At 34.4% G+C, this 25,947-nt stretch overlaps 1 protein-coding gene across 3 annotated transcripts in view; it reads left to right on the forward strand.

The window, feature by feature from the left end:
* The window catches only part of LOC111422508 (syntaxin-binding protein tomosyn), a 99,286-nt gene that overhangs the window by 41,716 nt on the left and 31,623 nt on the right, over positions 1–25,947 (forward strand). For all 3 annotated transcript variants that reach the window (XM_023055708.2, XM_023055712.2, XM_023055710.2), the window contains exon 2: positions 4,893–4,990. In XM_023055708.2, coding sequence (XP_022911476.1) covers positions 4,893–4,990 — 98 coding nt within the window. The remainder of the gene's footprint in view (positions 1–4,892; positions 4,991–25,947) is intronic.

Consider the following 25,947-nt stretch of genomic DNA (forward strand, 5'->3'; position numbering starts at 1 on the left):
GTCTAATGTTAGTTCTAGTGTTACACTGGCACTATCACTAGAACTAACACAAGACCTAGAACTAGAATCATTCGGGTTTAGCCGTCTTGAGAGACGCACGGCTAAACCCGAATATTTCTAGTTCTAGGTCTAGTGTTAGTTCTAGTTTTAGTTCAATAGCAATATACAACAACTTAGCGCTATCTACTGCTAACTAACTTTACTTAGCACTGTCACTAAAACTAACACTAGACCTAGAACTAGAAACAATCGGGTTTAGCCGAATGTCTCTTAAGACAGCTAAACCCGAATGTTTCTAGTTCTAGGTGTAGTTCTCGGTCTAATGTTAGTTCTAGTGTTGCACTAGCACTATCACTAGAACTAACACAAGACCTAAAACTAGAATCATTCGGGTTTATCCGTCTTGACAGACGTGCTGCTAAATCTGAGTATTTCTAGTTCTAGGTCTTGTGTTAGTTCTACTTTTCGTTTAATAGAGATATACCACAACCTAACGCTGAATAACAATTAAAACTAGGTCTAATGTTAGTTCTAGTTTTAGTTCAAAAGCAATATACAACAACTTAGCGCTATCTACTGCTAACTAACTTTACTTAGCACTGTCACTAGAACTAACACTAGACCTAGAACTAGAAACAATCGGGTTTAGCCGAATGTCTCTTAAGACAGCTAAACCCAAATGTTTCTAGTTCTAGGTGTAGTTCTCGGTCTAATGTTAGTTCTAGTGTTGCACTATCACTAGAACTACCACAAGACCTAGAACTAGAATCATTCGGGTTTAGCCGTCTTGAAAGACGTGCGGCTAAATCCGAATGTTTCTAGTTCTCGGTCTAATGTTAGTTCTAGTGTTGCACTAGCACTATCACTAGAACTAACACAAGACCTAAAACTAGAATCATTCGGGTTTATCCGTCTTGACAGACGTGCGGCTAAATCTGAGTATTTCTAGTTCTAGGTCTTGTGTTAGTTCTACTTTTCGTTTAATAGAGATATACCACAACCTAACGCTGAATAACAATTAAAACTAGGTCTAGTGTTAGTTCTAGTTTTAGTTCAAAAGCAATATACAACAACTTAGCGCTATCTACTGCTAACTAACTTTACTTAGCACTGTCACTAGAACTAACACTAGACCTAGAACTAGAAACAATCGGGTTTAGCCGAATGTCTCTTAAGACAGCTAAACCCAAATGTTTCTAGTTCTAGGTGTAGTTCTCGGTCTAATGTTAGTTCTAGTGTTGCACTATCACTAGAACTACCACAAGACCTAGAACTAGAATCATTCGGGTTTAGCCGTCTTGAAAGACGTGCGGCTAAATCCGAATGTTTCTAGTTCTCGGTCTAATGTTAGTTCTAGTGTTGCACTAGCACTATCACTAGAACTAACACAAGACCTAGAACTAGAATCATTCGGGTTTATCCGTCTTGACAGACGTGCGGCTAAATCTGAGTATTTCTAGTTCTAGGTCTTGTGTTAGTTCTACTTTTCGTTTAATAGAGATATACCACAACCTAACGCTGAATAACAATTAAAACTAAAATAAAATAAAAGAATTGCACTTTTTTTAATGGATAATTGTTATATTTATGTTCTACCGGTTTCGACTCAACATAAAGTCATCTTCAGGAACGCGTCATAATTTGAACTAAAGCCCTGGTATTATTATTAAGCATTTGTTCGTGATTAAAGAAAAACATTAAGGAAATCAAAAATTTAATAAATGCGCAATTATGGGCGGATGCGATGAGTGATGAACCGTCTGACAAGATGGTTGTCCGGAACGTCACGTTCAAATTATGACGCGTTCCTGAAGATGACTCTATGTTGAGTCGAAACCGGTAGAACATAAATATAACAATTATCCATTAAAAAAAGTGCAATTCTTTTATTTTATTTTAATACGAATAATGGAAACAAATAATAATTACACCAAAAATTAAAACTAGGTCTAGTGTTAGTTCTAGTTTTAGTTCAATAGCAATATACAACAACTTAGCGCTATCTACCGCTAACTAACTTTACTTAGCACTGTCACTAGAACTAACACTAGACCTACGAACAATCGGGTTTAACCGAATGTCTCTTAAAACCGCTAAACCCGAATGTTTCTAGTTTTAGGTGCAGTGTTAATTCTAGTTTTAGTTCAATAGCAATATACAGGTGTCCTTAAAGTAGCGGATATAGGCGATAAAATCATTATAAACGGTTTATGGAAAAATCTCTGAAACGTAAGAAGTCTAAAGATTTAAATTTTTTAAGAAAATTACTTTAAAGTTTAATTATTTCAAATTTGTATAAATGATAAAAGCAGCAGTAGCCATGAGTAACTATGGTAACCAATTATTTTAAACAATTCGCTAAGTGTCAAAAACTGATTTAGTAAAGTTTCTTGAAGTGTGGTGGCGCGCCATCTTGCTGGAATAACTGCCGTTGGAATTGAGTTGGATCAACATTATCGGGATGGAAGAAATGACATCGTTTGGAAAGAATTTAAATATCTCTTTCCAGTTAAGGTTTCCTCCAATCTATTGCGGATATTGGGTGTGCGACTTTCTTGTCTAATTTGGATTTTGGGTAGCCCAATTTCGACAATTTTGTCTGTTTACTTACTTATCACTCAACGTAAATGTTCCTTCGTCAGAAAAAATTATGTTTTTACAGCAACATGAGGGTTTTCTTGCCCAGCCAAAACCACGTTTTGTTGAACCTCCCCTGAAACATTTGGTAGGCTAGACTTTGAGAAATGCTTCGAGAGATGCCCATGCTTTTTAAATTTAGTCACAGCTAGGCTCACCATACTCTGGCTAATGAGTTGGCGATCCGGATATTTTGTATTCAAGAAGTCAACTACTTACTAAATCAGTTTTTGACGCTTAGGAAATTGTTTGAAATAATTGGTTACCATAGTTACTCAGATCATAGTCTCAGACTCATTCCTTGTAGATTATCTAAAAACTTAGCCTCTTGGCCATTCGTCTTGATTTTTGGGCTAAATTGTCTCAGCACTACACCTCTACGGCGCTCAAATCCTTCATACTATTGTCCATCTATCGCTTTCTGGGCCTTGTAGTCTTTAATCCACGTTGATTGTTGTGATCCTTTCTGTAGTTCTCTTGTTTCGTGATGATAAATGGAATTACATCAAAACAGCATCGTTGGTGCCCTGACTAGTCACTCTAAAGAAAGAATAGGTAACTACGGAAATTTTAAATCTTATGGATGCAAGAAGAAGCTTTAAAAGGAGAAATGAGCAAAGATATAAAGAAATGCAACAGACAATTCGCTCAAAAATTAGAAAAGCAAAGGAAAATTATTACAGATAAAAATGTGAAGAGATTGAGGAGCTACAAGCTAAGCACGACAGTTTCAATATACACAAAAAAGTCTAATTGTAAGAGAGATGGTGAAATAATCACGAAAATAGAATAGAAAATAGAAACATGGAAGAACTATGGTGAGCAAATTTTTAAAAATGAGACAACAAATCAATCTTGAAAATATAGAAGGAGAACTAAGAACTATTAACAGAAAATCTTCGGGTCAAGACCATCTACCACTCGAAATTCTTAAGTTGATAGAGTAGGACAAGATCCACATGTTGGTAGAACTAGAGAATGGTAATGCGTAGTGCTTCACGGATAGAGAAGTATGTGTTGTTGTGGTACATCCTAGATTCTTCCACGATTCATCAACGTGGAGAAGGTGATGAGACGTATGCAGAAGGATAGAGAGATAGTACTCACAATAAAATAAAGGAAGTATTACATTCTTTTGCAAATCATTATGCAGGGAAAAATTCTAGGAAAGAGGTCCATAGGAAGAAGACGTAACTCCTGGCTAAACAACCTTTGGGAGTGATTTGGCTGCACCAGCAACGAACTATTCAGATCTGTGGTCTCAAAAGTTAGAATTGCCCCTAATGACAATCAATAATTCAATTACGTATCCATTTCGATTCAATTAAGTAATTATTGGCTTCAGCCCAATGGCTTAACTTTCCATGTCCCGTCCTTTTAGTTACCTTTAATCTTCTTGCTGTAATTACTTCATAATATTATTAAACTTTAACTTTACTAAACTTTTATTCTAATTCGAAAATCGAGCCTATCGACATCTATGAATAAATCTTTACACTAAAAGAGAAAGATATAAAGATCGATTCGTTTTAAATTAATTTTTTATCATAATTTATGAAGATAATCATCTTTTATGAATAATTAAATATTTCCTAGTTTTTTTAAGTAATACTCATTATTTACTTTATTTTTTATTAATATATCTAACAGCCATAAAGCGATAACTTCACTCGTATCGGTCAGCTGTCAAAACTATAATAACTTGGAAACCTTTTTTAATTATAGCGATAATTAAAGTTATTTGTAGATTTATTATTTTTTATTTCCTTTTAAGGAAATTATTAATAAAATTGTTATTAAATTTGTAATTTTAGATATGTTATAAAGTGTCGCCATCTAGATATGTTTGTAAAATGAATTTTGACGTTACTTGTCAAATCTATCAAAATTTAAGCTTTTATATTATCATTATTATCAATTTAATTGACGTAAAAGGAAAATTCTTTAAAAAGGTAACAAAAAGGCTGTGAATTTTTGTCGTCTTTTGAGTGTTGAATTGCGAGTGGCAATAAATTTCATAATACGTTTTACCCATCTTTATTCATAACCGTCGTTGTAGCCCGGATCGTCTAATACTCTTGAATATTCAACGGTTTCCAAGTTGTATTCATTAACGCAGCGTTAGAGAGCATGGGGAAGAAGTTGGAGGAATGTCATTTATTTGATTTACCTCCTGAAAGTTTCGAGTGGGAGTTATATTAGTTTTTGAATACATAACATGTAAGATATGTGTTAATTTTTTTTTGTTGTTGCAGACGTTTCGCCATGGATTTCCATTTAATCCAACTGCAATGGCTTACGATCCCATTCAAAAGCTTTTAGCAATTGGCTCCAAAGGGGGATCGCTCAGGATGTATCCTTTTTTCAGAGTCGGGAAAGGTTAGTGGTTCGTTTTTGTGTTTACTAATTTCCGAAAGTGATTTAACTCTACTTCAAAATAGCAATTTGAGATTATTAAAGCATCATGCTGATCAAATCGCTAAATCCTATCGACATAAAAACTTTATTTCTCCTTATTTTTTTATTTTTATTATTTCTATTGCTGTTTATTTTCATTATTTTTATTTCCGGTATTTTCATTTTTGCGTTTAATTCGAGCGTAGTTTATGATGGAACTTCATAATGAAAAAAAAAGGACAAAACATAAACCCGTAAACGTGGAATTAAAATTTTTATGATCTGTCTGCAATAAAATTCCCAATGGACAGTTTTAGATTGCAATCGAAATTTTAATGGTTCTTTTTGCGCTCGTTTTCACTCGATTAATTAATGGTTTGTTGCAAACATGACACATTTGAGTATTTATACCGGGATAGTTACGAAACTAGTATGCACTTGTATTGTTCCACATAAAATACAACATAGCTTAATAGTACAAGCATTAAATAGTTTTGCAAAGGAAAAGTTTTGCTTGGAAAAATGTGAGCCGCACGTCTCTCAAGACGGCTAAACCCGAATGATTCTAGTTCTAGGTCTTGTGTTAGTTCTAGTTATAGTGTAAAACTAGAACTAACACTAGACCGAGAACTAGAAACATTCGGATTTAGCCGCACGTCTTTCAAGACGGCTAAACCCGAATGACTCTAGTTCTAGGTCTTGTGATAGTGCTAGTGTAAAACTAGAACTAACACTAGACCTAGAAACGATTTCGAGAATTGGGCACCGCATATTTTTATTTAACGCCGAATGTCAGTTATGTTAACCTCAAAGTATCAAATTTAAGAACACCAACTTACCAAGATTCCCCACACCAACCCAGAGATTTTTTTTTATTAGAGACTCTACTTTGGAACTAAATAATACGATCACTCTTATACTCTCCGCCACTGTTCACAAATACATGCGGTCATACATGTACATTTTCAACTGGTTACTAACACTAGGCATTTCCGGATTTAGCTTATCCTTGATTATTATATTGATTAATAATAATTACCTACTGCCTGTGAAATGCAGTAAAGCAAGGGACAACGCAGAGAGGTACTGCACATCTTTCGCACATTATTTTAGTGCGTTTATCGTTTGTTTTCGTACTGCAAAGTCTGCATCGTTTATATGTCTCCGACGGACAAGGTAAATGATCTCCAACATTCGAGAATCGTACTTCATCAGCAACCACATGAATGGCTTTCTGGCGAGTGTCGGCCTGTATCAACTTTTTTCTGATCACGTAGGTGGGAATGGTGGATCGTCTTTTTCGACTGGAGTATACACCAATAAGCCCTCGAGCTAGGGCTACGCGAAACTCCAAATGCGTCAGATTTACTTTACTTATCTTGCTCATAATAAAAGCGTTAATGATGCTAGCATCAAGGAGAAAGTAAGAAAGGCGAAGCCACCATCGTTTGCTTCTTCTTCCAACTGTGTATGTGGTTTTGATCTGGTCGAATTTATCCACGCCTCCCATTCGCTTAGTATACTGCTTAATGGCTAAAGGGCAGCGAATTGGCACTTTACTGCCGTCTTTCTGAGTCCTCAAAGTAGTACAAACTCCGACTTTTGGATGGAACGCACTGCTCAAAAGTAGTACCTCCTTATTATCCTGCCAAATTATAAAAGCAACATTGTCCTTCACACGCCATTTAAATTCACCCTTAGATAGCTTTAGTTTTCTAGCGTTTGGACCTTTTGTAAGTTGAGGTAATCCTTCTCTGTGCCTACGCACAATGTTCATACAAATATTCTAAAAGTTTGTTATCTGTGAAGAAGTTGTCAAATGTAACGTGAACATTCTTTATATTGTTATCAATTAAATGTTGCGTCAAGTTCTTCACGACTTTTGCTCCCAGCCCTTTTTCCACTCCATCCGTTTTCCCAGTATAAATACTAAATTCATACAAATATCCTGTCTCACTGTCGCATCTACACCAAATTTTGTATCCCCGTTTGATGGGCTTGAGAGGTAGGTATTGCTTTAGCGAAGACCGTCCTTTGAAGAGAACCATTGACTCATCAATACTCTGTGAACTAGATAAATTGACATTATTTTTACAGGATTCGTTAATAATATTTATCAATGGCCTCAGTTTGAACAACCTATCGTATTCGGGACTATTTCTTTCAGGTTGTCGCGCGTTATCATTCAAGTGTAGGCTGCGCATAATTTTCTTGAACCTTTTTACTGGCATTATTTCTGCTATGTCATTTTCTCGAAAACCTGGATCAGACGACCAATACAGGTCTATCATGGGCAGAACTTTATAGCCCATTATTATGAGAATGCCTAAAAAGGCTTTTATTTCATCAGTAGTCACGGGCGTCCACTCTTTTATTTTCATTTGGTCGGCATATAAGTTTGTTTGCGACACAATAAGTTCTATAGTTTCATTTGTAAAAAACTTTTCAAAAAAGCGGATGGGCCTAGTTTTAGGATTGAAGCTTTGCTTAGTAGTCAAAGGAATTTTGTCAAAATCTTCAGCAACGGGCCGAGAAGTCCAATATGTTTTTTTCCATGTCTCTTCTTCGAGATCAGAATCATCAGTGTCGTCAGGTGAGGTACTGAGTTCGGAAGTTGAATATCGAGATCGCGTCAACCGTCTAGCCGGCCTTACAGTAATTGAGCTACTATTTTCAATTTGTTGACTTACATACACGGACAGGTCTTCACTTTGAAATCAGCTGGTGGAATGGCTTCAGTATCCATAATTTCTGATGATTGTAGGCTGGTCTGATTATGCAGGAGACATTGACGGATCATCGAGATTTTCCAGTATTTTTTGAAGCCGAGCGGTGCTGTACGGAGCTTCTTCCTCTTCGGCTTCCAGGTTATCGTCAGACACTTCTGGGTCATCAGGCAACCCAAAAAGCTCTTCAAGCGCATGCTCTATTTCGAATTTTGATAAACCTTTGTCTAAGCCACTTTTTGCACTCATCTGCCAAAGCAAAGCAAAAAATATAGCAGCCACTCGCAGGCAGAGGGAATATGCTTCCCACCACAAAAAGCAATTTATTTGAAAAACCAGGATACCCAAAGATAAAAATATGTGTCAAAATACTTAGGACAAATCCAATATAACATGTAAATAATAAAACTTACCTCAAAATCTCGAAGATCTACAAAATAGACCGTTATACAAAATTTGGTACGAAAAAACACTATTTTTGAACATTCAACAGGTGACTGCAAAAAAACAATGTTATGACAGTTATGCATTTCTTCACGCCATATTATTGACAGATCACTAAATAAGTTGCCAACTCACAAAAGAAAATTAAATTTGATTACTTTCTTATAAAAAACTTAAAAAAATTATGGTAGTAAAAATATCACCTCTGCCCTAAAAAGGGCAGAACTCTTCGACGATAGACGTCTCTTATAGCCAATATTGAAGAATATTCTAATCTGTATTTAGAGGATTACCTTACGGGTAACACTACGGTATCTTAGCAGATAATATTACGTAATATTACTTCAATTAGCGGTAATATTGCTTTTTACATCACGAGCTGTAACCATAGTTACGACACTACTATGCAGTTGCACTGTCCCACATAAAATGCAACATAGCTTAATATAGTAGAAACCACGAGGGCTGGCAGTGACTTGACGTTTAAAAATGATATGAATGCAGATATGGACGTACGACTTAGATTATTTCACCACATACATTTAAATGTAGGTTATGTTAGTAACGGAGGTTATATGTCAAACGTTGTCAAAGATATTATTTAATGGGCGCGTTCACCAACTGTCAACGTTTGCACCAACTGTTGGCAACATTTCTGGGGAGCGCAACCCTAACTTCAAACGTGTTTGGTAAACGGCCGCCATTTTATCAATCGTATGATTGATACGCCCAATGGGCGCGTTCACCAGAGAATTCCGTTTACGTTGGCAAATGTAAACGTGTTACGATTGCGTTGGTGATTTGGTGAACGGCCAATTTTTCTATAGACATATGGTTTGATAACAACAGATGGCGCTTTAATAACATTTATTTACAATTTTAATTAATTTATAGGTACATACCGCTTAATTTATCATGAAATTCTTCATTTTCAAAGATAGTATACACTAACCCATTAAATAAATAATGTCGGGCTTCTGCCATTCTTTTTTGTTGATTTTAAATTTAAGATGACACAAACACCAAACACTGTTTGCGATTGCTAACGGAAAAATCATACGATTGATAAAATGGCGGCCGTTTACCAAACACGTTTGATGTTAGGGTTGCGTTCACCAGAAATGTTGCCAACAGTTTGGTCTCCGTTTGCAAACGTTGACAGTTGGTGAACGCGCCCATTGATTTTCCTTTCAAAGAAAATATTTTCGGCTTGTGAAAACACTAACAGATTCATGACAACGCTCACAAGACGTTTCGATTTGAGGTTATAATTATCGAGTTACATCCCTTAGGCTCGTTACTACCATCTTCTGGTTAAGCTATCTAAGGGATTATTACCATGGTAACGGCTATTGTACGCGCTCTGATTGGCTAGTAGATAGGTTTATCTATAAGATAAATTTAACTAAAAGATGGTAGTAATGGACCTTAGAAGAACAGACGTACTTTTTCGACGTGGCCATTTGAATTGTACAGCAGACATATTAAACTAATGCTATCTCTTTCTAACACACATTACTCTCTAGCGGTTTGTGAACTACGTAAGGCATTTGTAAGAGCGGAAAACGATGATTTACTGCCAGCTCTCGTGGCGTCTACTATAGTACAGGCATTGGGTAGTTTTGCAAAGGAAAAATTTTGCTTGGAAAAGGTGACGTCTTTATGATAACTCTAAGTTTCCGTCTTATGATACGCCCGGTTAAACCCGAATGATTCTAGTTCTAGGTCTAGTCTTAGTTTTAGTTTTATTTCAATAAAAGTATGCAACCAGTTCCCCTTATTAACCCGTTATATCGAGGTTTTAGTGTAATATCAAATTATATTCACATTTTATGTGGAACAAAGTAAGTAGTCTAGTTTTAAAACTCCCGCCAAAAACTAGCTTTGAAAAATTACACTGTGTAAACGTAACATTTCATTTTACTCCCCCGAATTAAAAAGTAGAGTATAGGTAAAAATGTGACACACATAAACCTGGAACATCGGTGAAGGCGAATTCAACTGACACGACGGACGGCGAGCGCTGCGGTTTTTACAGTTACGATCGGATTTATTTTGCATTTTACGACCTGGATATGCTGCCCCGCGTTGCCCTTTACGAGGTAGCCGTACGTTTTCACTTTTTTGTTGTACGTAGGTGGTGGCAAGATGGATTAACGTTTGCAAGGGTGAATCTCCGAAAGACAGCTTTCTACGCATTTGTAATATTGAAATTTCCATGGTGTTGGCTTCGTGGCCTCAACGAAATGGAATCGTTTTTCGTTTCACAGAGGAGAACCCATTAGACTGAGTGATATCTCCGGCGCGACATTGTGGCCGAATTGGGGTTACCTAAAACGGTCGTCTCTCTTTGTAGAACTAGACAGTCGATTTATATGGCCGACATAAAATCGATATCTGTAACATTTTAAACTTATCCCAAAAGAATAAAGTGTGATAAAATAGAAACAAGGTTGATAAAAATATATCAAACATGTATGTGCAGGTAGTCGGCCATTAAAACCATTCCTGGAATTTACCGACCGCACCACACGAAGAAAAACAAAACATTTACGAGAAAATACAGACATTTGCAGTACAAATGAGCTTGAGGATTGCTGGCAATTTAGCTGCTTCCAATATTTTAAAAGATATTACGAAATCGCAACTACAACTATCACCTACAGAAGCATTATCTATGTTTGTGGAGGCAGATTTAACGAGGAGACAATACAACATTGTGAGAAAAGGTGACAAACAGCGTTTTCCGTGTTACTCACTATTGCAAACAACAGCAGTGCTATCCAATACCTGAGGCATTTCGAATAACATCCACATGTGTTCCCACATGTTCTCGTTTATGCCAGTATCTGGATGAAGTTTTTGAAAGATGCAGTAAAGAAGAACGTTCTAATTTAGAACTGATTTAAAAATGGGGCTGTGATGGATCGCAGCAAACCCAATTCAAACAGAAGTTTTAAAATACAACAGACTCTGATGCAAATAATTTCCAAAGCTCCTTTGTTCCACTTACAAGGGAAGTAGCAGAACTGTCCCCACCGATTTTGTTGAAATTTGGTACAGCGATAGTATGGCCAAAAATAAGGTTTACGTATTTTTTTATACGTGCTAATAAAGCCCCTGGGGCGAGTTATAAGGGTTGGAAATCGGAGCGAAATATATACAGTGTGTCCCAGGATAGATGTTACAAGCGGTATAATGACTTAAAATATTTTGAATTTTATTTTAAGGCTGAGGAATTAAGCCCTGCTTGGTGTAAAGACACAATTTAAAAAAGTAACATAATTATCTATATAAGACGCACTGGTTTCGAAGCTGTAACTTGCACTTTACCCAAGCCCTTAACACTGGACGATGTAAATTTTCTGTTATAATGTTAACATAATGCAAGAGTAATTGAAATGTGAGCTAAAACTGAGGAATAATACATTTTTTATGGCATTTTTCATTGTGGTTTGTCTTCACTCTGATGTAATCTAAAATATGGTGGTTTAATCAAAGTAGGTAGATCTTTCAGAAATTTTGCATAGTGTCATAATTTCTCATTCTGAACAACTTTTCTTAATGCAATTTTGCCGTATCATAAACAAAAAGTTCAGGTAAAGCTGAACTAAAAATAGTTGTCGCATCACTGTGAAGGTCGAGTTGCTTTTCAAAATATGAAAATATACTTAAAATTCTCTCCACACGAAGCAGAGCTTTATTTCCCATCCTTAACATAAAATTCAAAAATTGTTAGGTCATTATACCTATTGTAACATCTATCCTGGGACACACTGTATATTCGGTTATAGGCTGAAAACGAAAATAGCTATCGAAATGTGGTAAATGTAAACTGATATCATCAAAGAGCTTTCCATTGATATATACTATATAAACTACCCCTAGTTCTTTGGAATATTTTAAAAACTACCCTGTCGATTTTGGCGATATTATGTATCCTTGTAGTACGTTTAAAAATATTAATGACGTGTTTTTTCTTATTTGCCTCTAACCATCCCCTACAAAGTTATGGGGTATGATAGATAACCCCTTTCCTTAAGAATAATGTGATAAACAGTTACACTTTTCAACAATATTTTGAAAAAATCCATTAATTAGATGTAAATTAAGATTTACGCAGTAAAATAAACCCTATACGACATTAAGGGGTGGCGGAGGTTAACTACCCTAACCACCCCAAATAAACTTTTTTTTGCGAAAATTGTTTGTCGATTTTGGAACAATTTACCACGCTGATTTTTTTATACGTTAGTACTATTGTAAGAACTTATATATATATTTTCGCTAATATCTTGCATATACTCCTACAGAAAAAGCTTTTTTATCCTTATTCTATTTAAATAACACAAAAGCTCGGATAATTATATAAATATTTATTAATAATGAGTTAAAAAGCAACTGAAAAAAAAAATAGTTAAATATCACAAATTGTATTCTACATTGTTAGAATCCTCTGGTACGTTTAGACCGAGGGTAATAAATACAATGTTCAAAGCAGATAACATATTCGTTTTGGCATCAAAGTCTGGTAAACTAACTTCTGCTCATATGAAATATTACCTACAAAATGTCTATTTCCCAAACACCGGACCCAAATCATTACTATTACTGGATTCTTGGAGTGGCCATTGCCCTGAAATTATTAGTAAAGTAACTCCATCGGATGTTAAGTTTAAATATTTGTCTATACCTGCAGAGACAACAGGTCAAATTCAACCCCTGGATGTATTTGGTTTTAGAATATGGAATAATTTCATTAGAAGATTTTCTGATCAAATTATTCTTTACCAGTACGATGTCAATTTGCATCAGCGAGATAATATTTTAAAATTGCAATCCCCTAACCAAGTTGTCTTCCCCACGATTTATTAATGTTTTTAAATACGCGTGGCTTGCGTCTGGATATACAGAGTGATTCACATAAGAACCGACACAGAGCAGGGACATGTAGAGGACAATAAATTAAGATGATTTAAAGTAACTTACCTCTATACTAAGTTGTACAGGGTGTCCCAATTTCGATGTCCGCATAGACCATCTCCGAAACTAAAAGAGATAGAAAAAAAGTAGCTTACATGTCATGATCTCGTTTTTCGAGAAAATGCTAATGCCGAAAACTCCGAACAGCTATCGTCTTTTGTTTTCGCCCTATCGGCAAAAACTGAAAATTTTGCAAAAACGACAATCGCGAATATCTCACTTATTATCAAAGACGGAGTATTATAAATAAAACATTATATGGGCAATTTTTTACGAAGAATTCAGTGACGTAGGTAGAATTTTTTTCCCATCTTTTATTTTCGAGATTTTAGACGTAACTTTATTTTTTTAAATGGAAACCATAGTTGGCTATGACTTAAAATAATTTGTTATTTTCTTCTGATAACAAATATATATAGTTTGTGGGGTATATTTCTTATAGTTATTGAATAATTAACAAAAATTCATTTTGTTCCATCTAAATCTAATGTATGTATTTAAAAGTTAATGTTGCTATGGTGATAACTAAGGCACGGAACTTTTATGACAAAAGAATACGATTTCCCCCCTCCACTTGTTCTCAGTGGCTTCCTAGAAAACTAGCCAATGAGAACAAGTGGAGGGGGAAAATCGTATCGTTTTGTTACAAAAGTTTCGTGCCCTAGTGATAACCATACATACTATGATGGAATATAATGTATCAATTTTTTTTGTTCTTTCTAAAACTATTGTATGTATTTAAAACTTAATGTTGTTATGGTGATAACCATACCATGAGAGAAAGCATTGTTTCCAATTATTGTCAAAGTTAGTAGCAAGGAATTTGTAGTAGTATTTAAAAATTCACTAACAACTCTGGCATTATGTGCTGGTGCTCCGTCATATTGAAAATATATCATTTGAGACATATTTAGTGCCAAATTGTCGACCAAAGGCTCAAGTGCTGCCTTAATATATTGAGGTATTTCTCTGAGTTTAAGTTTTTATGGTAGATACTATATGGCAAAATTCTATTATCTAAAAGGGCACACCATACATTGAACCCCAAGCTTCTTTGAACACTCAGAAACTTCTTCGGTCCAGATAACAGTTTGAACAAACAGCAGACTATTTAATTTTTCTAAATATCATCTACAAAATTCTAATCTTCGATTGACATCTCCGGCACGTAAATAAGGAGTTAGCCCCGCTTTGTATGGTTTATACTTATTTTTCTTTCATATTCGGGAGCAACGGCTTTTGGGTCAGACGTCTTGTTGCAATTTCTCTTGCAGGTCATTTTGGTATGTTTTTGTATGTGGTTTGGGGAAGGACCAAATATCTATTAAATTTTCTGCTAACCGGCTGAAGGTTCTTACGTGCGGTTGTCTTCTTTCTGAATATCTTGTGAAATAAAATTCCGCGGCTGACGTCGCATTCTTATCTGATAACATATAGCATTCCATCATGTTACATTTTTCATAATTTTCGAAATTCATTGTAAAGTTTTATTCAGTTTTGTTATATTTTGACACTTAACATGCTGGTGCATCGTACCAGCACATAATGCCAGAGTTGTTATCGAATTTTTAAATACAAACTTTGGCAATTATTTGATACATTATGTTGCATCATAGTATGTATGGTTATCACCATAGCAACATTAACTTTTAAATACATACATTAGTTTTAGATAGAACAAAATGAATTTTTGTTAATTATTCAATAACTATAAGAAATATACCCCACAAACTATATATATTTGTTATCAGAAGAAAATAACAAATTATTTTAAGCCATAGCCAACTATGATTTCCATTTAAAAAAATAAAGTTACGTTTAAAATCTCGAAAATAAAAGATGGGAAAAAAATTCTACCTACGCCACTGAATTCTTCGTAAAAAGTTGCCCATATAATGTTTTATTTATAATACTCCATCTTTGATAATAAGTGAGATATTCGCGAATGTCGTTTTCGCAAAATTTTCAGTTTTTGCCAATAGGGCGAAAACAAAAGACGATAGCTGTTCGGAGTTTTCGGCATTAGCATTTTCTCAAATAACGAGATCATGACATGTAAGCTACTTTTTTTCTATCTCTTTTAGTTTCGGAGATAGCCTATGCGGACATCGAAATTGGGACACCCTGTACACCTGAGGAGTTACAGGCCTTCAAAGTTGCCTCTTAAATTTTTAAAAAGTTCAATATCTTCGTAATAAATTAAGCTAGAAAAACCAAATTTGGTATACGTTATGAGTGCACCAAAGGTATTAATTGGTAGCAAATTGAACTCAATTGAGGCATTTCCAAGAGTTGATTAAGGGTGATGGTATCCTAAATTTTGACAAATCTTTTTAACCTTTTGACGGATTTAATACATTACTACTTCATGTCATGTAGAATTTAATTGTAAAACTTTTCTTACTCTTATTATTTTTTAAAAAACTTTGTCGTTTTCATAAAAAACTTAAATAACTAAAGACACTTATTTCGTAATGTTACTTAAAATAAGCGAAAATTCAGTAGTCGGCTATGAAATTGTACGTCAAACTTGACAAATAGGTTATAAAATTATTTGACAACAAGGTGACAACAATTTTCAATGATTTTAAGTAGCATTAACGAAATACGTGTCTTTAGTTATTTGAGTTTTTTATGAAAACGGCAATGTTTTTTAAAAAACAATAATAGTAAAAAAAAATTTGAGAATTAAATTCTACATGACATGAAGTAGTAATGTATTAAATCCGTCAAAAGGTTAAAAAGATTTGTCAAAATTTAGGATACCATCACCCTTAATCAACCCTTTGAAATGCCTCAATTAGTCTCAATTTGCTCCCAATTAATACCTTCGGTACACTCACAACATATACCAAATTTGGGTTTTCTAGCTTAATGTATTACGAAGATATTTAATGTTTTAAAAATTTAAGAGCCAACTTTGAAGGCCTATAACTCCTCAGGTGTACAACTTAGTATAGAGATAAGTTGCATTAAATCATCTTAATTTATTGTCTTCCACATGTCCCTACTCTGTGTCGGTTCTTATGTGAATCACCCTGTATAGATGAGAGACCAGAACTGTTTGAAAATCTCGTGGAGGTTTGCTTTTCCAATGAAAAACCTACAGCTGTTATAACTTGTGCATGGTGTAAACAATCGTTGTTTAAAACATTTTTTCCATGATTTTCATTATTGCCAACAATACATTGAATAAAAAAAGTAAAAAAAAAAGAAAGTAAATTAATAATGTAGAAACAATTTGTAGTAGTCAACCATTTCTTTGCCAGTTACTTTTTAACTCATTATTAATAAATATTTATATAACTACACTAACTTTTGTGCTATTTAAATAGAGTAAGGATAAAAAACGTTTTCTGTAGGATTATGAAAATTATTAGCGAAAATATATTTCCTACCCCAAACTTCTAACCCTTGTAAGTTCTTTCAAAAGTATTACCTAACGTATAAAAAATCATCGTCGTAAATTGCACCAAAATCGATTTTTTCGCAAAAAAATTTAATTAGTTAGGGTAGTTAACACCAGCCACCCCTAAATGTCGTATAGGGTTTATTTTACTGCGTAAATCTTAATTTACATCTAATTAATGGTTTTCTTCAAAATATTGTTCAACAGTGTAACAGTTTATCACATTTTTCTTAAGGAAAGGGGTTATCTATCATACCCCGTAACTTTGCAGGGGATGGTCAGAGGCAAATAAGAAAAAACACGTCATTAATATTTTTAAACGTACTATAAGGACACATAGTATCGCCAAAATCGACAGGGTAGTTTTTAAAATATTCCAAAGAACTAGGGGTAGTTTACCCCCTGAAGCCCTCAGATATATGTGTGATACATCAATGGAAAGCTCTTTGAAAACGAATATCAGTCTACATTTACCAAATTTCGATAGCTATTTTCGTTTTCAGCCTATAAGCGAATATACAGGGTGTCACACAAAAAACGCCCCAAGCTGTAACTCTGTCATTTACATTCCGATTTTCATGAGCGGCTTATCAAGTGAAATGGTTTGATGAATACTATGATTCATGCTACAAATAAATTTTTTCCAAGGCCGTCTTCAATTTTAAGCGATTATCAACATTTGATTTTCAAATTGCTCGGTATGTTTTTCTTCACGTTATTGGATAGAGTTTTTTTTTCTGAATTCATTAATGTACAATACATCAATATTAATTGTAATTGCAGCATAGAAAAACATTAAAATAGTTTCTGAACATTCTCTTAAAGTCACTTGTATTATACTGTAGTGTGCCATGGGATAAATGAAAAAACAACTTATAAGTATCATTTACAACTGCTTCGGGCATTGACATAGCATTTAATGACTGTTATCAGTTTTGCGTGTTATTTTTTTCCATGGCACACTGCAGTATTACAGAAGTGATTAAGACAATGTTCGGAAAATGTTTTAATTGTTTTTCTTTGCTAAAATTACAATTAATGTTAATGTATTGTAGATCGATGGGGTCAGAAAAAAATCTCTATCCCATAACGTGAAGAAAAACATACCGAGCAATTTGAAAATCAAAAGTTGATAATCGCTTGAAATCGAAGATGGCGTTGGAAAATGTTTATTTGTAGCATGAATCATAGCATTCATCAAACCATTTCATTTGATACCTCGTTCATAAAAATCGGAAGTTAAATGACAGAGTTACAGCTTACGGCGTTCTTGTGTGAAAACTGTATATACAGGTGTCTTTTTTCTGCTAAAATTACATTCAAAGTGGATGTATTGCACATCAGTGGATTCAGAAAAACAATCTCTATCTAATGATGTGAAGAAAAATATATGGAGCAATTTGAAAAACAAAAGTTAATAATCGCTTAAAATTGAAGATGGCCTTGAAAAAAATTTATTTGTAGCATGAACCATAGTATTCATCAAACCATTTCATTTGATGTCTCGGTCATGAAAATCGGAATATAAATGACAGAGTTACAGCTTGGGGCGTTTTTTGTGTGACACCCTGTATATATTTCGCCCCGATTTCTAACCCTTATAACTCGCCCCAGGGGCTTTATTAGCACGTATAAAAAAATACGTAAACCTTATTTTTGGCCATACTATCGCTGTACCAAATTTCAACAAAATCATTGAGGGACAGTTCTGATACTTTCCTTGTTAGATAAAGAACTAAAGAGGGTAAAATGTTATGGCAAATCCAGTGAAAACTACGAGAAGTACTTCCCACACTCAATAAGTCTAGAAGATATGATTCTAGAAGAAAATCTCTAAGGTTTTCCTTCACTACTTAAACACCACATAACAATCAAGCTGATAAAGCAGTAAAAAGCAATATTTTATTGTTTGATTGAGAAAGATATAAATTAAAGATATAAAAGTCATCAATTGTGAGCTGTTTTCGTTGTAAGTTCGTTTAAATGAAAGTAAATAGTATTATTCGAAAGTGGTCCATAAATGAATTCTTAAAAAAGAAGTGAGAAAGCCGGCATCTACGAGCAACCGATAAATCATCGTAAGGGCTACGAGTCAATATCATTTCAAGGGGTGATCCTTCAACGCCAACACCAGATTTATTTTGCTTTCATCAACATTGAGAGTACTTTTCCACCTTTGTCTACAATTCTTAATAAGTAATAATTTATAATAAATAACTCGATAATAAATAATCCGATAATAAATAGCGCGATAATAAACGAGCAAAGCTGATAATATTTTATCTTGAAACTAACACAATAATTTCACTCGTGACGGGTAAATTGGAGGGTAATTGTAAAATTCGTGTCCAACTTCGTTAACCACACGGAGCTTGCTACGATAATTTGAAGTTATTGGATGCGGCTAGAAGGGAGGTGGGTGTTTGGACGATCGATCCCCCGGCGTTGTTGGCCCCCATTCCCCAAGTAATCCACCATAAACCCGAGCCTAATACCGGGGCGTTGGCAAATTTTATCTATAGACTAGCTTATCTCCTCAATATTAAGGTCGAAACTGACCCCGGATCATTTACTTCCCGCAAAGAGGAGTTTCCGTTCAACCAGATAAGACACATAATATTAATCGATATTAATGGATTTGTATAAGATGAAATAATTTTCGGCGAGGAAATGCACAAATAGCAAAATACTAAACGATCGACTCGAAATGTACTTTGTAAACACAACCGGGAATGGTTACGCCTGGTTGACCGGTGCATAAATGATGACGCTGACATTGCTGGTATAGTCAGCACCGGCGTGCCTATTTGCAATGCAAATCCTAGTGGAGAGAGACCAGTAAGTCGCAGTCCATAAAATATTCCAATTCTCGATCCTCCTTTAACCCCTTTGAATGTTAATAATATAGCCAGGTTTGTGTAAGCCGATTTCGAGAATCAAACAACCAAATTAGATGATAACTTATTAATATTAAACACGAAAATTTAAAAAAATTGAAATAAATGTACTACGTACAATTCCCTTTGTAATATAGACGGAAAACGTAGTGCTTTTTTTTACATGAAAGTACGGGAGCTTAACTCGTGGGTAACGAGCTGTTTCAATACGTCAAAAGCACAAAGGGATGTATCAGAATAGAGTTAAATTTATATCCGAGAAAGTTTCCGCTCGATTGAATACTATTTTAAATTAGTGTCAACGATATAAGAATATATACATTAAGTTACTTCAATGAGTCATTAAAAAGTTTTTAATCCGCTTTATCCCCTAAGTTTTCGTATTCTTACCTTTTTACAACGACGTACCAACTTAACGTTGCCCTATAGGCAAAGGAACTAGGTCAAAACATCAATAACTCTAAAAGTGTTGTTACATGATTTTAAACAACTTTTGATGTTATTTGAAGTTCACTTAAAATGCAATATACAAAAATATACAGGGTGCGAGACCGGTTATTAGATGTTTCTGGGGTTCTGGCCAAACAAAAAGTTTGAGAATTCAAACTTAAGTATTATCAATTACGTTCTCTTCATCTAAAGTATTTTCAGATTTCTAGCACTTCCGGTTATACCGGAAGTCGCCACCTACGTTATTTTTTTATGTATATTTTTACATATTTGGATATGTCTGTTTTGAAGGTTTATAAATAACTTTACTTTTTGCAATTTGATTCGGCCGTTCACGAGTTATTCGATTTTTTCTAGAAAAATCTGCTCCAGCGGACATTTGTTCAAAAAATCATAAAACACTCGATTTTTGAGATATCAATTTAGGATTCAGAACATGCTTAAACAACATGATGGAGTATGTTTTGGTGCCGAGAACGGCTGTCTAGATCGTTTGGTCACTTTACTATGACACGTTAACTTTTCGAAATTTGGAAGCACCATAACTTCATTTTTTTAAATGGCACCCCCCATATTTTATTACTTAGTCGTCTTCGGCGACTCATTTTACATCTCTTATATCCCATATGTCCTATGCCTAACCATTAATAGTTTGCGAAATAATTAGGGTTTTTTGAAAAATGCTCACCTATCATATCGATATTAACCTAGTGTGCCATGGAAAATAAATGTTTAATGACTTATTGACAAACGTCAATGTTTGATTTACGTTGTTTGATGCTTGTGAGTCTAAAACCAGTTAAAATGGATATTAATAACGTAAATAATGTTTTTGTAATTCGCTACGGTAATGGAAGCTATAACAGTACTCAAACGGGTGCTGTAATGAGACTCCTTACAGCATCCGATGCTGTAATGAGATTTTAGTAACATTTTATGGAACCAGTTCAATTTGGTGACATTGGGTCATTAATTTTTCTAGTTGTCAATGTGACAATTTTTGTCTATGGATGTTTAAACACGTTCTTAGCATCGAATACAAGGTCCACAATGATGAGGACATTGAACACTGAGCAATTTCTCTTATTTTGGGAGGTGTACATGAAACATTTTTTTCAGGTGAATACATTTTGTGTTTTGACAGTTTCTAAATGTCAATTCAAATTTCTATTTTCAAGTGTTACGGTGTTACCAACTGCTGCATACCTATTTCCCTACATTGTCAAAATTTATTTTATTTTTGTTAAAAAAAAGGATAAAAACGCGAATTACAAAAAATAGCATAAAAAACACGTTTCATAAGACTTAAAGCACTCACTCATTAAAAAACTCGTGGCTTCGCCACTCGTTTTTCAACTTGAATTCGTGCATTTCAAGCGTGTCTTACGAAACTTGTTTTTTAATATACTATTTTGTAATTCGCGACGGTAATGAAAGCTATTACAGTACTCAAACGGGTGCTGTAATGACACTCTTTACAGCATCCGATGCTGTAATGAGATTTTAGTAACATTTTATGAAATCAGTTCAAGTTGGTGACATTGGGTCATTAATTTTTCTAGTTGTCAATGTGACAATGTTTGCCTATGGATGTTTAAACACGTTCTCAACATCGAATACAAGGTCCACAATGACGAGGACATTGAACTATGAGCAATTTCTCTTTTTTGGGAGGTGTACATCAAACATTTTTATCAGGTGAATACGTTTTGTGTTTTGACAGTTTCTATTTGTCATTCAAATTTCTATTTTCAAGTGTTACGTTGTTACCAACTGCTACATACCTATTTCCCTACATTGTCAAAATTTATTTTATTTTTGAGGAAAAAAAAAGGATAAAAACGCGAATTACAAAAAATAGCATAAAAAACACGTTTCATAAGACTTAAAGCGCTCATTCATTAAAAAACTCGTGGCTTCGCCACTCGTTTTTCAACTTGAATTCGTGCATTTCAAACGTGTCTTACGAAACTTGTTTTTTAATATACTATTATCTACGACTGCTTGGATAAGTCATCATTACCGCACTCATTTGAGGTGATTTGAGTTACGTAATGAAGTTCATTACCGCACTGGTTTCATTACGTAACGCATTTTTAGCCTAATCAGAACAGACTTAATTTATTGAAACGAGCAACAATACAAAAGAAAAAGTGCTATCTACTTACAGAGAAACAATACTATTTATTATAAACATTAATTGTTACGTTTTTACATTGCAAAACACTTATTCCAGATGAGTAAACATGTTGTTGAAACTACCAATTCAAAATTGTCAACAATCATTTCAAAATATTTTTATAAATGTCAAATAGATTTTTCTAAAGAAATTGATTTTTTAGTAATTTTTAGCAGTCGTAGATAAAATGCTGTATATCACACGTGGGCTAGAGCATAATTACAGTACTCGTGTGATTACACGACTCGGTCTGCGACCTCGTCGTGCAATTCTTCACACTCGTACTGTAATTATGTTTCTAGCCCACTTGTAATATAAATAACTATTATACAAATGAAGAAATCCGTAATTTATTTTTTGTTCTTAGTAGAACTTGCAGAATGTTTAATGAAAATTATCCACATTTACCTCAGATGACAAAAGGTAAATTTAGAAGAACAGAAGAAAATTTTTTGCATTTTGGACGAATTACTCACGTGTTAAACTGACCAAAAAATGTAGTAGATAATGCAACGGAAGAGGTGAATACCTTGGCTTATTTCGAGCCCAGTCCCAACACCTCAATTCGAGCTGCCAAAGAAGATCTGGGAATCACACTACAAACTTTGTCGCGCTTTTCATGCATAAAAAATAGATTAAGAATTTCTTGATTTGTGTAAATATTACTTTCGTTATTGTTATCGATTTTAACTCTTTTCAGTACTAATCCTGCTCCAATCCAGCAGAATGTCGATTGTATAGAAATGGATACCCTTCCTTTGAGTCAGATGCAGTTTGACAGAATTGAGGTTGGGGAGGCCCTGATGGGTATCAGGGTTACAGACAGTATAGGTACTGATGGTATTCCATCAATTTTAATCAAGGAATGTTCATACTCTCTGTCCCTTCCTTTAACTATTTTATTTAATGCTTCATTGAAAATGGGTGTCTTTCCTTTATTGTGGAAGCGGGCTTTTGTTCTTCCCATTTTTAAATCTGGGGACCGTGGTGCTATATCCGATTACCGCCCCATATCTATTTTGCCAGCATTTGGGAAAGTGTTTGAGAAAGTAGTTCATGCACGTCTATTCTTTGCCCTTAAGTCTAAAATCAATTCTAGACAACATGGTTTTTTTGCTGGTCGCTCGGTGGAGAGTAACTTGCTTGAATATACCCAGTATATCTTATCTACTCTGGATGATTCTTGTCAGGTTGATTCAGTTTATACGGATTTTAGTAAAGTGGATCACAACTTACTTCTGTTCAAACTAAAGAAGTTTGGTGTTCAGGGAAATCTTTTGCAATGGCTTGCTTCCTATCTGAAGGAGAGATGCCAGATTGTTTCGGTTAATGGTTTTTTCTCTAATCCTGTGTCGGTTCCTTCTGGTGTTCCGCAGGGTAGCCATCTGGGCCCTTTACTGTTTAATATTTATGATGTTAACGACATATTTGACGTCGTTAATTATGCCCAATGTTTAATGTATGCTGACGATTTAAAACTCTTTCTCCGTATCTCCTCACCTCTTGATTGTTCTAAACTGCAATCTGACTTAAACAATCTACATGCTTTTTGCTTAAATAATCGCCTTTCATTAAACTTATCAAAGTGTAATGTTATTTCCTTCTCTAGGAGGGTGAAGACAATCCACTACAATTATAGCATCGCTGGTGAGAGGTTGCAACGTGTCTCATTTATTAGAGATTTGGGTGTTACATTTGATTATAAATTATTATTTGATAAACATATCGATACTGTTGTCTCCAAAGCCTGGCGTATGTTAGGATTTATTATGAGATCAACGGTAGCTTTTTCAAACATTGCTGCAATTAGAAATCTCTATTTTGCCTATGTTTACAGCACACTTAACTTCTGCAGCGTTGTTTGGAATCCTCAGTATCTCTCGTATAAATCTAGAATTGAGCGTATTCAATCTAAATTCCTCAAATACCTTTGTTTTAAATTTTCCATTCAATACATTGATTACGAATCAACTTGCACTTCTTTTCGTATGTTAACCCTCAACCAGCGTCGCTTTTGTGGGGATATATTATATTTTTACAAACTTTTGAACAACAAGTGTGATTCTCCAATGCTTGTTGGTTCTATATGTGTTCACGTTCCTCCGAGATTACTTCGCTTTGATTTTCTATTTATGACACCTACTCCTAGAACCAATGCCTGTCAAAACTCTCCTTTATTGAGAATGGCAAGATCGGCAAATCGTGTTAACATGGATCTGTTTCAGCATTCTTTCTATGCATTTAAAAAACTGCTCTTTGCTGCAGTTGGTGTGTTGCCTCGAGCGTTCATTTGATATTTGATATATTTATATCACCTAAACTTAGTTTTAGTTTTTTTTTCCTTTTGAATCCCTTTTGTACCATTAATGTTAATTCATTATTAATTATTATTGTGAACTGTAATTCTATTTTATTTGTATACAATTGGTTGTTTGTGGTACAGTATTATTGGGTTCGACCTGTTTCTGTACCCACATGAAATAAATAAATAAATAAATATTAAGGGACATAACAGATAATTATTAGCTCACATGCATCAAGTGACGTAAACAAGTGAGTCTTTGACAAGAACTCATTGAGAAGGCTTGTTTTTCATGGCACACTAGGCTACATATCCATATGATATGTGTGCATTTTTCAAAAAACCCTAATTATCTCTCAAACTATTAATATTAGGTATGGGACATATGGGATATAAAAGATGTAGAATGAGACACCGAAGACGACTAAGAAATAAGATATTGGGGGTGCCATTTAAAAAAATGTAGTTATGGTACTTCCAAATTTTGAAAAGTTAACGTGCCTAAATTGATATCCCAAAAATCGAGTGTTCTCTGATTTTTTGAACAAATGTCTGCTGGAGCAGATTTTTCTAGTAAAATTCGAATAACTCGAGAACGGTCGAATCAAATTGCAAAAAGGAAAGTTATTTATAAACTTTCAAAACAGACAAATTCAAATATGTAAAAATATACAGGGTGTTCCGTTTAAAAAAATAAAGTTGGTGGCGACTTCGGGTATAATCGGAAGTGCAAGAAATCTGAAAATATTTTAGACGAAGAGATCGTAATTGATAATACTTAAGTCTGCATTCTCAAATTTTTATTTTCGCCAGAACCCCAGAAACGTCTAATGACCGGTCTCGCTGAGACACCCTGTATACCTACTTACTTTGTCCCACATAAAACGCAAGATGTCTGATGCCCGGTTGCACCGTTTACATAGTTGAGCATAACTTAGTTAAGCAGTTCTTATAGTTAAGAAGAACTTAAATTTTATGTCTATTGCACCGACACAACATATACAATGCTCAACTGATTGTGAGTAACGTTTAAGTATCGGTTATTTGGCAACAACGCCATAAAATTTAGTTATTTTTATAAATTTTAGTAATTTTTTAGGGTTTTTCGTGTTGTCAAGTTAATATCAGTTGACATTTGACATATACCATGTAAATAACATTTCTACTATTCGTATCATTCCCAACTTCGCGCATATTCGAAGAGTGTGTATACTACTTACTTATTAGACGGAAATTCTATAATTTCTTGTATTTGTCGTAGAACATACAAACAACTTTGTTTTGTTAGACGAAATCTTTTAAAAAAATTATATTCGTCCATTTCGTGGAAATAATTGGATCTTGTGTATATTAATTTAGGAAAACCAAAATCAATTATTTCCAAAACATCTAAATCGTCGTCGAAAATTTGCAGATCCATTATTTTATTTTATTACTTTTTTAACGTATAGGTTATGTGCGGTTATGTCTATTTGACGTATGCGCTTGAGAACAACTTAAGCACTGGATTTCAAATACTTATA

The sequence above is a fragment of the Onthophagus taurus genome, chromosome 3 (genome assembly GCF_036711975.1).
Source record: "Onthophagus taurus isolate NC chromosome 3, IU_Otau_3.0, whole genome shotgun sequence".
Classification (NCBI taxonomy): domain Eukaryota; kingdom Metazoa; phylum Arthropoda; class Insecta; order Coleoptera; family Scarabaeidae; genus Onthophagus; species Onthophagus taurus.